The sequence below is a fragment of the Lacerta agilis genome, chromosome 1 (assembly GCF_009819535.1).
Source record: "Lacerta agilis isolate rLacAgi1 chromosome 1, rLacAgi1.pri, whole genome shotgun sequence".
NCBI classification, from domain to species: domain Eukaryota; kingdom Metazoa; phylum Chordata; class Lepidosauria; order Squamata; family Lacertidae; genus Lacerta; species Lacerta agilis.
The window spans coordinates 77,388,745-77,402,561 of record NC_046312.1 but is presented as its reverse complement, the minus strand read 5'-3'; the positions used below and the strand labels follow the sequence as shown (position 1 = coordinate 77,402,561).

Here is a 13,817-nt window from a genome sequence, read left to right as displayed (position 1 = left end):
CTGCAGATGCCCGAGTTCTTAGATGGTCAGACTGCTGCAGTGGAACATACCTTGTTGCAAATATGACTCTTAAAAACAGGTTTTTGCATTAGCATCCAGTCTTCGAAAATTTTCATATATGCATGAGCAGGAACCCTTTTTTCTGACCTACGGAAAGTGAGGGAAAGATAAGTCCTCTCCTTTTGGTTTCATCTTCGTAAGAGAGAATCTTGCCAGTTAAAGAAGGAAGAACATTCAAGTCTGTGGGCACGACCACCATGCTTACAGCCTTCACTTCCTGTGGCTGAGTGGGAGACTGAGACTGGAGTCGCAGGGCAGTGTTCTCTGAGCAAGTTTCCTCCTTCAATGGACAGCCAGATGCCAAAGAGGGCAGGATTCCTCTCTCTGTTAAAACTGCATAGAAGAGAGAATTTGAACAGGTCCATCTTTCCCTGAAGAGATGAGAAGAGTTCCAGTGTTCAAAATTATTATCTGAGATAATCCCTGTCCCCCTCTCTGCCTGGTCAGCCTAAGCACAGCAACACAATGTTTCCACTTCCTTATAAGAACATTTTTCACACCTCCATCCAGCTCTGAGCTTACATTTCATTTTGCGTGCCTTAGTGCTGAGTATTGTGATTACACGCATAACATTTCTCATCTGATGAAATATTCACATGTGCCATCACATTGTTTTCAGCTGCCTGTGGTATGTTGCCATGGCAGATGAGGATCCTGCTGTGTTCACCTCTGCCACTTTGCCCTCTGACCCCCGTCTCCTTGCCACGGTGACCAACTCCTACCTGGGCACTCGTGTCTACAGGGACATCTTGCATGTAAACGGGGTGTATAATGGAGCAGTCGGGGACTGTCATCGTGCTGATGTTCCCAGCCCTATTAATGTCAAAATGAGTGCGGCTGCTGAGGACAGCATGACCGAGACTTTCTCGTTGGACACCAGGACAGGTAAGTGTCAACAGTGTTGTTGCCCTTCCCTTCTTGCTTTTCATTGCAAATGCAGCAATGCCACAATCATAGGGCTACTTTATTTAGCTTGCGTTGAGCATGGACATTGTTTTAAAAGGAAGCTCTTACTTTTAAAGAGACAAAGGTGAACATTGAATTGAGTGTGCTGGTATTGGGCTCAGGGTGTCCTGGATTCAAATTCCCACTTAGCACAAAGTTCACTAAGTTTTTTGGGAGCCAATTGTAGTCTATCAACCAGTTTTGAAATAAAGCTTAAATGGAATCCAAAGTATACCACTCCAGAGGAAACTTAGGATTCAAATGTAATCATTTTTTTCCAGTACAGTGTGTTTAAGATCTGGAGGTTTTTCTGTCGTCTTGTGCTACTAGACAATTTTTTCAATTCCATAGGGTGCCTGATATAATTCTTATTTCAGTAAACAACAAAACAAAGGTTTTTTTAACCTCATTTTTTTGTCCAAGTATATCATTTTAATGTTGTAGATTGTGTTTAGATGTTCTTGTCCCAAAAGTGAACTTTGAATCAGACAGACCTTGTGTGAAATTTGTGTTGTTAGGCTTTCTTTAGAACTTAAATAAAAGTGTAAGAATCTGAATTGACATGGATCATTTTCTTTCCTTTTTCCTGCAGGGACCTATATCCACACAATCCAGGCCTCGGGTTATACAGCCACTCACAGGATCTATGCCCACCAATCCCTTGTTCACCTTCTGGCCTTCAGCGTAACCATCCAGAGGTCAACACTTGAAGGCGCACCCATTGCTGTGAATCTACAGACCCAATTCACACCTGAGAGTCCAGACCTGGACTTGCACAGAGGGGCAGATTTCCAGGGAGCTCAGTGAGTATCATCATGACAAGATTTGGTCAGATTTGTGTTGTCCTTCTTCCCCTGAGATTTAAAGACAGCAGCAGAAAGTATTGGGTACTTCCTGTGTCAGAGGTCAGGGGTGGTTTGGAGGAGAAGCCATAGCTCAGTGGTAGAGCACATACTTTTCATGCAGAAGGTCCAGGTTAAGTCTCTGGCATCTCCAGGGAGTCCTTGGAAAGACTTCTGCCTGAAACAATGCTGGGCTAGATGGAACAATGACCTGAGTTCCTGAAGGCAACTTCTTATGTCCCTGTGTTTGAATACAGGCAAGCCCAAGGAACAACGGCAACCCCATCAGAAGATGTTGGCAGATTAATGGGAGAGAAGATCTACCATGTATATCTTGATATCTTTTTTATGTTCTTAGGATGAGAGTTGTAGTCCAAAATAAGAGAGCTGTAGTCCAAAATATCTGAGCTACCCTTGAGGGTAGGGCAAAGATACGGAGAGTTTGAAAAGTAAGGAGGACAAAGATTTTGTGCAGGATGTGGATGGGAGATAGGATACCAGTGGTAGGATTAATGGTAGAGTTAGAAATGGGGTTTGAATTCCTTGTGAGATTCTCTGATCTGATGAAAGAACTGTAAGGTCTTCCTTCCTGCAGCTTTTCTCTCCCTCTCTCCTTTAGCTACATCTATGGAAAGACTTTGGTCCCTGAGGTGGAGGGTGGCCCTCGGCCTACTGTACACATGATCTGGACCCCAGTGCTACAAGCAGTGACCCTCCCTGAGGAGGAGAAGGAAAAGACCTGGGAGTTCCTCACAGCTGTAGCAGAGAGTGAAGAGGATGTGAAAAGGAGCTTTAGTGAAGGAATGTCACTGATTGTCTCTCATTCATTGTATGTGTCTCACGTCCAGGCATGGACAGCCCTCTGGAAAGGATGCTGTGTGGAAGTTGAGGGACCTCTTTCACTGAGCCAGGCTGTTTATGGATGCCTCTATTACCTGCTGAGTGCCATTCCTCCCCTGGGTTCTTCTGACTTCCCATTCTCCGGAATTAGCCCTGGAGGCCTTTCTAATGGCACCTCGGGTGAAGATTACTGGGGCCATGTCTTCTGGGACCAGGTGATCCAAAAGGCACTACTGTGTCTCCAGTTTCCCATCTCTGTACAGAGGTGATGAAGTGCAGAAATGGATGCCAGTAGGGAAGACAACACCCTGAACTGAGCTTATTCTTTGGTTGCTTGGGCAAATCTTGGCTTTCCAGAGTATATAATTTTGAGATATAAAGAACGGGAGGTGGCGTGAATTCTGCAGAATTTTCTCTCTGTGTGCTATATTATTTAAGTTTTGTGTAACTAGCTCCAGAATGAAGTAAAAGGTAAAGGTAAAGGGACCCCTGACCATTAGGTCCAGTCGCGGATGACTCTGGGGTTGCGGAGCCTATCTCGCTTTACTGGCCGAGGGAGCCGGCGTACAGCTTCCGGGTCATGTGGCCAGCATGACTAAGCTGCTTCTGGCAAACCAGAGCAGCGCACGGAAACACCGTTTACCTTCCTGCTGGAGTGGTACCTATTTATCTACTTGCACTTTGACGTGCTTTTGAACTGCTAGATAGAATAAAGTATTGTCATGTTATATACACAGCTTGTGGTGAGTGATCATGAAAGACTTGTTCAAAATCAAGGAAACTGAGTTGGACTATAAGTCTTATCTAACCCAGTGCCTCCAAGATATTAGACAGAGATTTTTCCAGTCCTATAGACTGAGATCTTTTAAACTAAAGATTCCAGAAAATGAAACTCGAACTATAGGTTGGAGAAATTTAAAGAGGTTCCTAGACTGGAGGTAACCCTTCAAGAAAACCAAAGAAAAAGGACACAGACTTCGAGTAAAAAGATCGGCCTTTATTAAAATGTATGTAGGAGTCAGCCTTTCACAAATCCCAGAGAGGTTACGTGTTTTTAGCTCTCAAACACCATCTTGTATACATCCCACTGAACTATCATGTATGCACTACCTAACCAATCATGTAATTATAAAACCTTTTCCCATGACAGTCATAACCCACTCGTACTATACGGAACCAATCAGGAAGCCATAACTGTAATTAAGGGGGGGGGGTTAAGCCATGGAAGAGAAAATCTGTAGCATATACCTCTCTAAAAAGTCAGATATGGGCACTATCCCCTAATCCAGGGGTAAAGAACCTGTGGCTCTCTAGACCAGTGGTCAGCAAACTTTTTCAGCAGGGGGCCAGTCCACTGTCCCTCAGACCTTGTGGGGGGCCAGACTGTATTTTGAAAAAAAAATGAACAAATTCCTTTGCCCCACAAATAACCCAGAGATGCATTTTAAATAAAAGGACACATTCTACTCATGTAAAAACAGGCTGATTCCCGGACTGTCCGTGGGCCGGATTTAGAAGGCGATTGGGCCACATTCAGCCCCCGGGCCTTAGTTTGGGGACCCCTGCTCTAGACGCTGTAAGAGAGCATCTTATGTGGGCTACCACTGTCCTACATCATTAAAGGCTTCAGGAAGAATCAACATACAGATTTTATGATCAGGTTAGTGATGGTGAGCTAGAAGGAATATGAGCTTGTCCATCTAATAACAATATGTAATGTTGTCGTTAAACTCAGGATACCTGGATGTACCCAAACATCTTGCTTTTCTATCCGGAAGCAGCTTGTGCTATCCTGAAATACCGGATTCGAACGCTAGGAGGAGCTCTGTGCAACGCACAGGAGCAAGGATACAAGGTAGGAGCAACAGGAACAGAATGGGGACCTTACTTGACAAAGGGATTGCTCAGGTCTAAAAAGAGAGAGGGAGAGAGATTGACCCGTGAGGGTCCATGCACTCTTATTTTTTTCTGCTCATCATATCTGTTAATATCCCACTGCTTCCCATCCACACTGCACAATGCAGCTTGTCAGAAAATAATCCTGGGTATGGCGTTCTTGTTCCCATGGGAAGAGGAATGATTAGTAAACCACTCTGGGAATTGCAGCTCTTTGCTAAAGTTCCCAGGACTCTTTGGGAGAAGCCATGACTGTTTAAAGTGGTACAATTCTGATTTAAATGTATAGTGCAGATGGGACCATTCTGATTTGTGTCAAATGGATTATACAAAGTGGGTCATGATCAGTCTCCAGTACGCATGACTTTCAACAGCAGCTAATGTGCAAGGTTGTCCTAGGTTTGAAATCACCCACAGAAACAGAGAATCGCCATTTGAATTATTATCTCTTTTGAGTGTCACTCAATTTGATTGTGGCAGGGTGCAAAGTTCCCCTGGGAGAGTGCAGCAACAGGCCGAGAGGTCTGCCCTGAGGAGGTTTATGGAAACGAGGAAATCCACATCAATGGAGATGTTTTGCTGGCATTTGAGCAGTATTACTACATCACTCAGGCAAGTGAGGGGCATATTGTATGGCATTGCTGGTAAATGAATAAAACTCTAGCCTCAAGCACCTGCTTTTGAAATTGAGAGAGCTTCATCGCTGAAGACAGTGTCGTATTCCTCTTTCCAATTAATGCATCTTCTGATATTTACCTCTCATTTCCCCTGAACAATGTTCATAGAATCGTAGAGTTGGAAGGGATCAGCCCCACTGCGATGCAGGAACACGCAGCTTTATGGGGATCGAACCTGCAACCTTGGCATTATCAGCACCAAGTGCTAACCAACTGAGCTATCCAACTGATGTTATCCTGTTCTAGGATGGAAACTTGGGACTCAGTGGCCCTCTGAGCCCCTCTTTCCTGTCTTGTTCTAGGACCTGGAGCTCTTTCATCAGGCAGGAGGCTGGGAGGTGGTCCATGCTGTGGCTCAGTACTGGTGCAGCCGGGTGGTGTGGAACCCAGAAGAGCAGAGCTACCACATCCTTGGTAAATATGCGCAAGGGGGGCTCCTCCTTCACCGAAAAGACATACACCGACTTTTGCATTTCCTGTGCTACCTCTTGAGCTGCCTGCAATCTGCTACTATTACACTTCTAAATCAGATGCAAAGTGATTTGTGTTTGGTTTTCTGGCTTCTTTCCTTAATCCTTTGAGGGGAAAGCATGCACACGGCAGGCACCGTTCTGGGGAAGCAGGAGAGATGGCTTTTTGTATGTCACAAGGACCAGCCTGTCAGCCCTGAGGTTCCCCACCACCACCAACTCAGTGTCGGGACAAAACGGTTTGTCTGTCTGTCTGTGTCCAAAATGCAGTGAATGTGCTTGCCCAGGAGCTTCGCCCAGGAAATTATACATGCCTGTGTGCATGCCCTTTCTCTACGGCACATTTCTAGGCTCTTGGAACCATGTTTGCAGTGACTGCTAAAATCTCAGAGGGGCTATAGAAGGGAAGGACTGTAGCTCAGGGGTAGAGCCCCTGCTTGGCATGCAGGAGGTCCCAGCTCCAGGTAGGGCAAGGAGAGACCTTTGCTTCTGAAACCTTGGAGAGTCATTGCCAGCCACTGTAGAGCAGACAATATAGAGCCAGCTGGAGCCACCATCTGATTCAATATAAAGCAGCTTGCTGTGTTCCAGTGCTGACTAAGTGGGGCTTAATTATCTGCATGACTCCTTGCCGCATCCCATACCTAACAGCATCCCATATCTAACATGCAAATTATGCAAAATAGGCAAGTATATGCACAATATACTTAACCTGCAACATTTGTTTGGCTCCTGGAATCTGACTTTTCTTGACTTGGGCTCTGAGCTACCTTGGTTCAGATACTGATTATTATTTTTTTAATTCATTCTGAATTTTCAAAAAATCCAGGAAGTGCTTCCATGTTCTGCCTTCTTCTAGGTGTCCTGCCCCCCGATGAATATCATTCTGCTGTAGATAACTCTGTTTATACCAATGCCATTGCTCAGAGGAGGTAAGGGACTTGCAGAATTGATGACATTTTCTCTCCATGCTCTTCCGGTTTCTGCCTTTCTTCTTCTTCATGCTTGGGAGATGGATACAGGCAAATGCCTCCATTAATTAATTGATTGATTGATTAAAAGTTCTTTTCAAAAAGTTTGTACCACCTTTCTGCCAAATCGCAGGCTGCTTGACCATACAATTATGAAAGGCCATAGAATGCATTGCATAAGGTAGCAGCAGAATAAAAGATGATGCAGGGGATATAACAACAAAGAAATAATTGTTATAATAAATTAATAACTCAGCAAGATCTTCAAACTAGACCAAACAACAAAACAAAACAAAACAAAACAAAACAAATCTCTTAACAGAATTAACCATCAGTACTGATTTCTACCTCCAATACTGATTAATGACTAAAGGACAGCTCAGCTCTAAATGATTGGTTTAGCTGCAGGAAGAAGTGGAACAACTTGGCTCAATGTTCCATTAAAAAAATGGGGTTAGCTCAGTGTGGCACAGCAGCAAACCAACTGGCCACAGTCTCCTCTTGCAGAGCCTGAACAGTAGTGCTCAGCCATGGCTTAGCTAAGTGTGATGTGTGAGCTAGGCTGACCATTTGCATTTCCTGTTTGCCCCACCACCATTTTCCTTCATGGTCCCTTTACTCTAGGTTTTGACAGCTTGATTGATGCCTTTTAAAACACGGAGGTTGCTTCCACACTCATCCTGATTTGTTTGCGGAAAGCTTGTGTGGAGCTCAGATGACATGGGCTATTCACTGAGGATTCAATCCGATTAGTTTGCGGGGAGTTTACAAGACCTCGTATCAAGCGCTATTACCCCCCACACTTTCCAATACATTTTCCCATCACTTTACTTTCTGCAACAATTTCAGTTTGGGGGAGGAAGTGGGCTTGTTGTGCAAGACCTCCAAGTCATCTTTAATTGTGCAACATGAATTTAGCACTAAGTGACCGAATCCCATACAAAAATAGCAGCAGTCCAGAAGCTCCCTAAAGCTTCCCACCTTGTAGCTCTCAGCCTTGCCCTGCTAGCCCAACTCTTTCTTTCTTTCCTCCTTCACTTTTTTTGTAAAGCTTTTTTAAGAAATCTCTCTTTTCTCTGTTGCTTTCCAGCTTGAATTTTGCAGTTGACTTGGGGTCTAAGTTGCATATTCCAATCCCTGAAGAATGGGAGGAAGTTCGGAAGAAAATTAAAGTGCCTTTTGATAAAAGCAGGAATTACCACCCAGAGTATGATGGGTACTGCCCAGGTGAGTTGGTTCATGACAAGGGAGTGTGTGGTGGGCCTAGCCATTTATAACAGCTGTTGTGCAGGTCAAAGTCTTCACATCAGTGTCACTCGCCTTGCTAGTAAAATGGTTTTCCATGTGCAAAAGTGTGGGGCACCAAAATGGGCAGAGGATAGGAGTGATTTCCCACATACCAGAGAGAACCCCCACTGTATTTAGACCCTAGCTCCCCACAAAACCTCAGAGTAGCAGAGTCTGAGGCAAGGAACACAGAAAGCTTTTTTATACCTAGCTCAGTATTGTATATTGTGACCAGCAGTGTGTCTCCAGGGTTTCAGACAGGAGTCCAGCCCTGCCTGGGGATGCCAGGGATTGAACCTGGGACCTTTGCATGGCTCTGGCACTGAAGTCTCTTGTGGTCCATGCACACTGCCCTCATGCCACCACAGAACACCGGCAGCAGGGAACAGCAGAGAAGCATAAACCCTCCACTGCCAAAGTTGACATTACATTTGGCAGCAAAAGTGGAGTTTCCTGTGTTCAGAGGAGACACACCGCCTCCTGAGTTTTTTCACAATTTGAAAGATGAGGGGGAAGGAAGGGAATTGACCTTGGAAGGCACATCTTGAAGTGCAGTTTCCTCCCTTGTTCATGTCTCCACTCCTCCACATGCAGCTGCTGGGTGACCTTGGGCTAGTCACACTTCTTTGAAGTCTCTCAGCCCCACTCACCTCACAGAGTGTTTGTTGTGAGGGAGGAAGGGAAAGGAGAATGTTAGCCGCTTTGAGACTCCTTCGGGTAGTGATAAAGCAGGATATCAAATCCAAACTCTTCTTCTTGGCAGTTTCATGTAACACAAGGGGTGGGGGGAGAGGTAAGAGAATTAATCTTCAAGAATTTGCACCCTCTCTCATACATCCTCCAAATCCAGTTCCTCCACCTTGAAAGCACTTGTGCAAGATGTCTGTCTTGCCCCCTGAGTGCAACTGGTTTGCACACACAACTATTATGAGGGAAGGTGAAGCCACTTGCCCCAGGTGACGGATCCAAGTCACATTGTGGCACCACGGCCAGACCCACTAGGACTTCCTGAGCTGTTTTCCTAGCTGTTGTGCCCACTGCACCCTCACCACTGCATCATGGCAGCAGCGCAGGTGCAGCCATAGGTAAGGGTACAGTTGTGTTGATGGGACTGGTAGCACAGGGGTAGAGGGAGGGTCTGGGATATGTGAGGGGGAGCTGCATCAGGGTATTTTGTCCACAGCAGCATCTCGGGCCAGCCCTGCCTAATATTCTTAAGTTGAAAATCTGTTATTATATAAAGCAATATCAAGCCATGATAAACCACTTAACTGTCTTATAGAGAATGTATTTGTGACGGATGGCTTTCTTGCATAATCACTGTACCATGATCTCACCTTTGTAGGATGAGGACTAAAAAATACCTGCTAGCTGTCTCCTTGGGCTGCCAGAAAAAGGTTGCTGGCAGGGCTCCTAGGCCTTTTAATTGTCGCACAGCCAGTGCAAATGCATTGTGGGAGAGCTGCAAGTGCAGAATTTTTGCCTGCTGTTCATCATACCTCCTTATTAACAGGAAAATTACAGGCTACTTGTCACCCAAGGTAGTCTGGCGACTCCATTTCCAGTACAATTCACCATAAGGCATGTGGGCCTGGGTCACATGTGTGGCTTGCCTCTTGTTCTTTCCTCAGGTGAGCAAGTGAAACAGGCTGATGTTGTCCTGCTTGGATTCCCTGTCATGTATCCCATGGACCCAGAAGTCAGAAGGAATGACCTAGAGATGTATGAGCCAGTGACTGACCCTCAGGGGCCAGCCATGACCTGGGTAAAAAACCTTGTCTTGAAAAGGATGGAAACCTCAAACGGTTTCAGTGCGAGGTCTTCCATGGGTTTGCTGCTGAAATGAATTTATCTGAATGAGGCTGCGGTGGCCCTCACTGGTAACGGCGTTGGTTCCTTTTCTCCATCAGAGCATGTTTGCTATTGGCTGGTTGGAGCTGAAGGAGACCAGAAGGGCCCAACAGCAGCTGAGCAAATGTTTCAGTAACATCACTGAGCCATTCAAGGTCAGGCAGGTCAAACCTTCCCACCCCCCTCTTAAAATTTGATCCCTGTAGGTACCCTTTCCACACAACATCCTTGAAAAAATATTTTTCTCTGACTCTCTCAGATCTGGGTGGAGAACCCTGATGGATCAGGAGCTGTGAACTTCCTTACAGGGATGAGTGGATTTCTGCAGGCTATCATTTATGGATACACTGGATTCAGGTACAATTAATGTGCACAGAGGCATAGCTAGGGGACAGGGGGAAAGGGGGGCACTGGGTGCCACACCATGGGGGGTGGCACTTAACTGCGCCCGAGCCACACATCTCCCATGGGAGTGACGCGGTGGCTCGGGTGCCTGCAGGTTCCACGCTGCCCGAAAGGGCAGTGCGGGGCTTGTGTCTGCCTGCCGCCTCCCCCTCAGCTGCTGGGCGATGGGCAGACTCCCAGCAGGCTCTGCACTGCTCGAAAAAGCAGCGTGGGCCTGCAGGGCGCCAGAGCAGAATGGGGCTCAGCCAGTGGGACTCTGGCGTGCCCTGCCCCACCCCCCATGTGTGCTGCACTGGGCGCCCAAGCAGCTAGCTATGCTGCTGGATGTACATGATCCTGAAGTCCATTGGAATAAAAAGGATGGCAGCTCCTATCAAAAAGGTGCTCACTACATCAGGGAACTGAATCACATATGAGCTGCAGGTTCCACCTGTTGTCTCTGTAATGACTTGTTGGAGTCAGGAAAGATGAATCCCCATCCCTCCTGTCCCTGCCACCCTGCTGGATGACTGAAAGGCTGGGGAGTGATTGTAACTTGACAAAGAGCTTCAAATAGGGATGGGGGGGGCTGGTTTTAAATGGTTACTCTTGCTGGATTGGTCCATGGCGTGTCACTCTCTGGCCTGCCCCAGTAAAGCCTGTACACCCCCTGGTCCTGAGATTGAAGTAATCCAGTTTCCTCCTGATTTGTCCCCAATCTGGTCTTCATAATAAGGAAAGTCTTGTGGGTGCTTCACCCAAATTTCAGGGCAACACAAGCAAACAGTTCCAGTGGAGAGATGTTATTAGAAGGAGGGGCTTTTATCTCTGGACTAGTGTGATTTAAGTTTGGCTGGCCTAGGGTGGGAGGAATAGCAGAGGTTTTCTTGTTTTTTTGTTTTTCCTAGTGAGATGGTTTATTTGCAATCAACATACGTGGGAAATTTAGTGGCAGCCACAAAGCTTGTCCTAACAAAGTTTGAGTCAATACTGAAGTGGGATAGAGCCTCTCGGCACTCAGATAAAAATAACCACGAAGCTGCCTCTAGGTTAAGGAAGAGCAGGAAATGGCTGAATTACTCAAAATAGGCTCGGTTTTGAGAGTTCTGAGGAAGTGGGAAAATGCCCTCCTGGGGGTGTTTCTTGGTCTGTCCTCAGGCCCCTTCAGCTATGCCTGAGAGCCTCAGTGCTTTTGCACAATCGGCATTGTGTTGATAATGTATATATAGATTTCTACTTATATTGATTTGTCACAGTTAGAATGTCAGTATTAAAAAGGCAGAAGGCAGTTGTCAAAATGAAGATTAATATTTATAGAAGCAAAATCAACAGAAGGAGACATGAAAAAAATGTTAAATTCTGTGGTAGCTTTGCTGGGGCACTGGCCAGGTGGTTCCCAGGTAGGTTCTGATTGCCACGGTCCAACTTTGATGGCTGCTTCTGATCTCTGCCAGCCCGCACAACTGGCAGGAACCATGCTAAGCTGTCCAGTCCATTGTGAATGTGGGGTGTGGAAAGTGAGAGGGAAAAGAAGTAGGGTGCCTTCTTGACTTTCCAACAGGAAGTCTTCCTGTGCTTCCTTTAGGATCACCAAGAAGCACCTGAAGTTTGACCCCGTTTGTCCAGATGACATAAAGAAGCTAAAGATCACCGGCGTGTGCTACTTAGGAAGCAAGCTGGATTTCACCCTTACCAAAGAAGATGTCACCATCCGAGTGACCCAGGCCTCCTCCGTCCTACAGTCACCTGGTCTGGAGGCTGTGCTGGCAGGAACAGGCGAGCATCTTCCCTTAAATGAAGGTACAGCACCTCCTTCTACAGCTGTATTATCAAGGTTTCCTGTTGCTGACAGGGAGATCCCCTCTCACTTAGCTGAATGTTTTAACAAATCGAGGTATATTCTTGGGTTGGTACTGAACTAGAGTAGACCCATTGAAATTAATGGGCCCTATGTAGTCATGTTCATTTGTTTCAGTGGGCCTACTCTAAGTAAAACCTAGTTGAACACCACCCTTGGTATATATAGCAAAGATGGCAAGGAAAGGTTTCACCACCTTGGTGGTGGTGGTTTTAAGAAATGCCTCCTGTCCAAGCTGCAACCAACCTGTTGGATCCACTTCCCTAAATATTTACGCCCTAAGACGATCTAAATATAGGTGGAAGAAGTTGTTACCTCAGGAGACCTGTTGATCCTCTGCAGTATCTATTGTTGTTGTTTAGTCGTTCAGTCGTGTCCGACTCTTCGTGACCCCATGGACCAGAGCACCCCAGGCACGCCTGTCTTTCACTGCCTCCCGCAGTTTGGCCAAACTCATGCTAGTCGCTTTGAGAACACTGTCCAACCATCTCATCCTCTGTCATCCCCTTCTCCTTGTGCCCTCCATCTTTCCCAACATCAGGGTCTTCTCCAGGGAGTCTTCTCTTCTCATGAGGTGGCCAAAGTACTGGAGCCTCAGCTTCAGGATCTGTCCTTCCAGTGAGCACTCAGGGCTGATTTCTTTAAGGATGGATAAGTTTGATCTTTTTGCAGTCCATGGGACTCTCAAGAGTCTCCTCCAGCAGCATCTATATAGAAGGCTAAAAAGATGATGATACTAGAAGAGTTGTTTGTTCGGATGGCCACCTTTACAGTTTGTGTGCTTTCTGTTCTATTTCAGGACAGAGCATCTCCTTCCCTGCAGTTGCTGGCTGGATCCAGAAGGTTGAAACAATTTAAAGCCAGCTTGTTTTGATTCTATGACAAGTATGAAAAAACTACCAAGCCTTTGCAAGCATAGCAGATAGCCAGTAGTATCTTAGAGCCTTTGTAGTTCATGTTAGCATGCATCAATACTGAAGAGCCTGAATCTTGAGTTCTTGACTGCATTCATTGTGCATATAATCAACCTGCTGAAATGGGAGCTGAAATTCCCACCCACCCACCCACCACCACCACCACTGACTGTATTAGAGATGTAGCTTCCTTCCTGGCCAGAAAGGTTGTGCAATGGAGAGAAAAGGAAAAGAGCTTATTTTTCATTCTTTTTTTGTGGAGGGAGGGGCGAGCAACTAGTCTGAAGAAATCCCAAAACCTTTCCTGTTAATTTGCTTATTGTACATTGTGATTAGCATTGGGGGAGGGGAGGGGTACAAATAATAAATATTATTATTATTATTTCCCCCCCCCCGCTATAATTTGTATTAAATTTTCTGTTTTACTTTAAGGTTGTTTAAATGAATATTCTAAAATGTATCAATGACTTCCCTTCTTTTTCCATGGTTCATTTTGCATAACATAAATCCCTGCATATTTTACATAAACTAAACCATTCAGTATTCCATTGTTACAGCCATCAAAACTTATTTACACTGTTGAATTTATCTTAATGCTGCCTGCATTTTCAAGTGCACACAATTTCCCCCCATATGTGGGAGAGTGTAAACCACTTTTAGATTTTTTTTTACAATCAAGTGGTATATATATATGTTATGAAATAAATAAATAAAACTGCGAGTCAGTAGTCATCTTTCTTCAGACTGGAACTGAACCCCTTGACTCTGGCATTTTCAAGGAATGTAGGGTGACTCTACCTCTTCCTTGCTACCTTTACAGAC

General features: G+C 45.6%; 1 protein-coding gene across 2 annotated transcripts; it reads left to right on the top strand.

Moving 5' to 3' along the window:
* Positions 1 to 490: 490 nt before the first annotated feature.
* Positions 491 to 13,149, top strand: PGGHG (protein-glucosylgalactosylhydroxylysine glucosidase). 2 transcript variants are annotated; one of them, XM_033156542.1, is made up of 13 exons: positions 493 to 945; positions 1,598 to 1,808; positions 2,467 to 2,902; positions 4,423 to 4,542; positions 5,064 to 5,195; positions 5,563 to 5,674; positions 6,590 to 6,662; positions 7,792 to 7,928; positions 9,620 to 9,753; positions 9,899 to 9,994; positions 10,099 to 10,196; positions 11,809 to 12,023; positions 12,881 to 13,149. In XM_033156542.1, exons 1-13 carry the CDS (start codon positions 657 to 659, stop codon positions 12,937 to 12,939), a joined length of 2,112 nt encoding a protein of 703 aa, XP_033012433.1. In that variant the 5' UTR covers positions 493 to 656; the 3' UTR covers positions 12,940 to 13,149. The 2 variants fall into 2 exon arrangements, with proteins under 2 accessions (XP_033012442.1, XP_033012433.1); XM_033156551.1 differs by lacking the exon at positions 11,809 to 12,023 and having other exon boundaries at positions 491 to 945.
* The last annotated feature ends 668 nt before the right edge of the window (positions 13,150 to 13,817 follow it).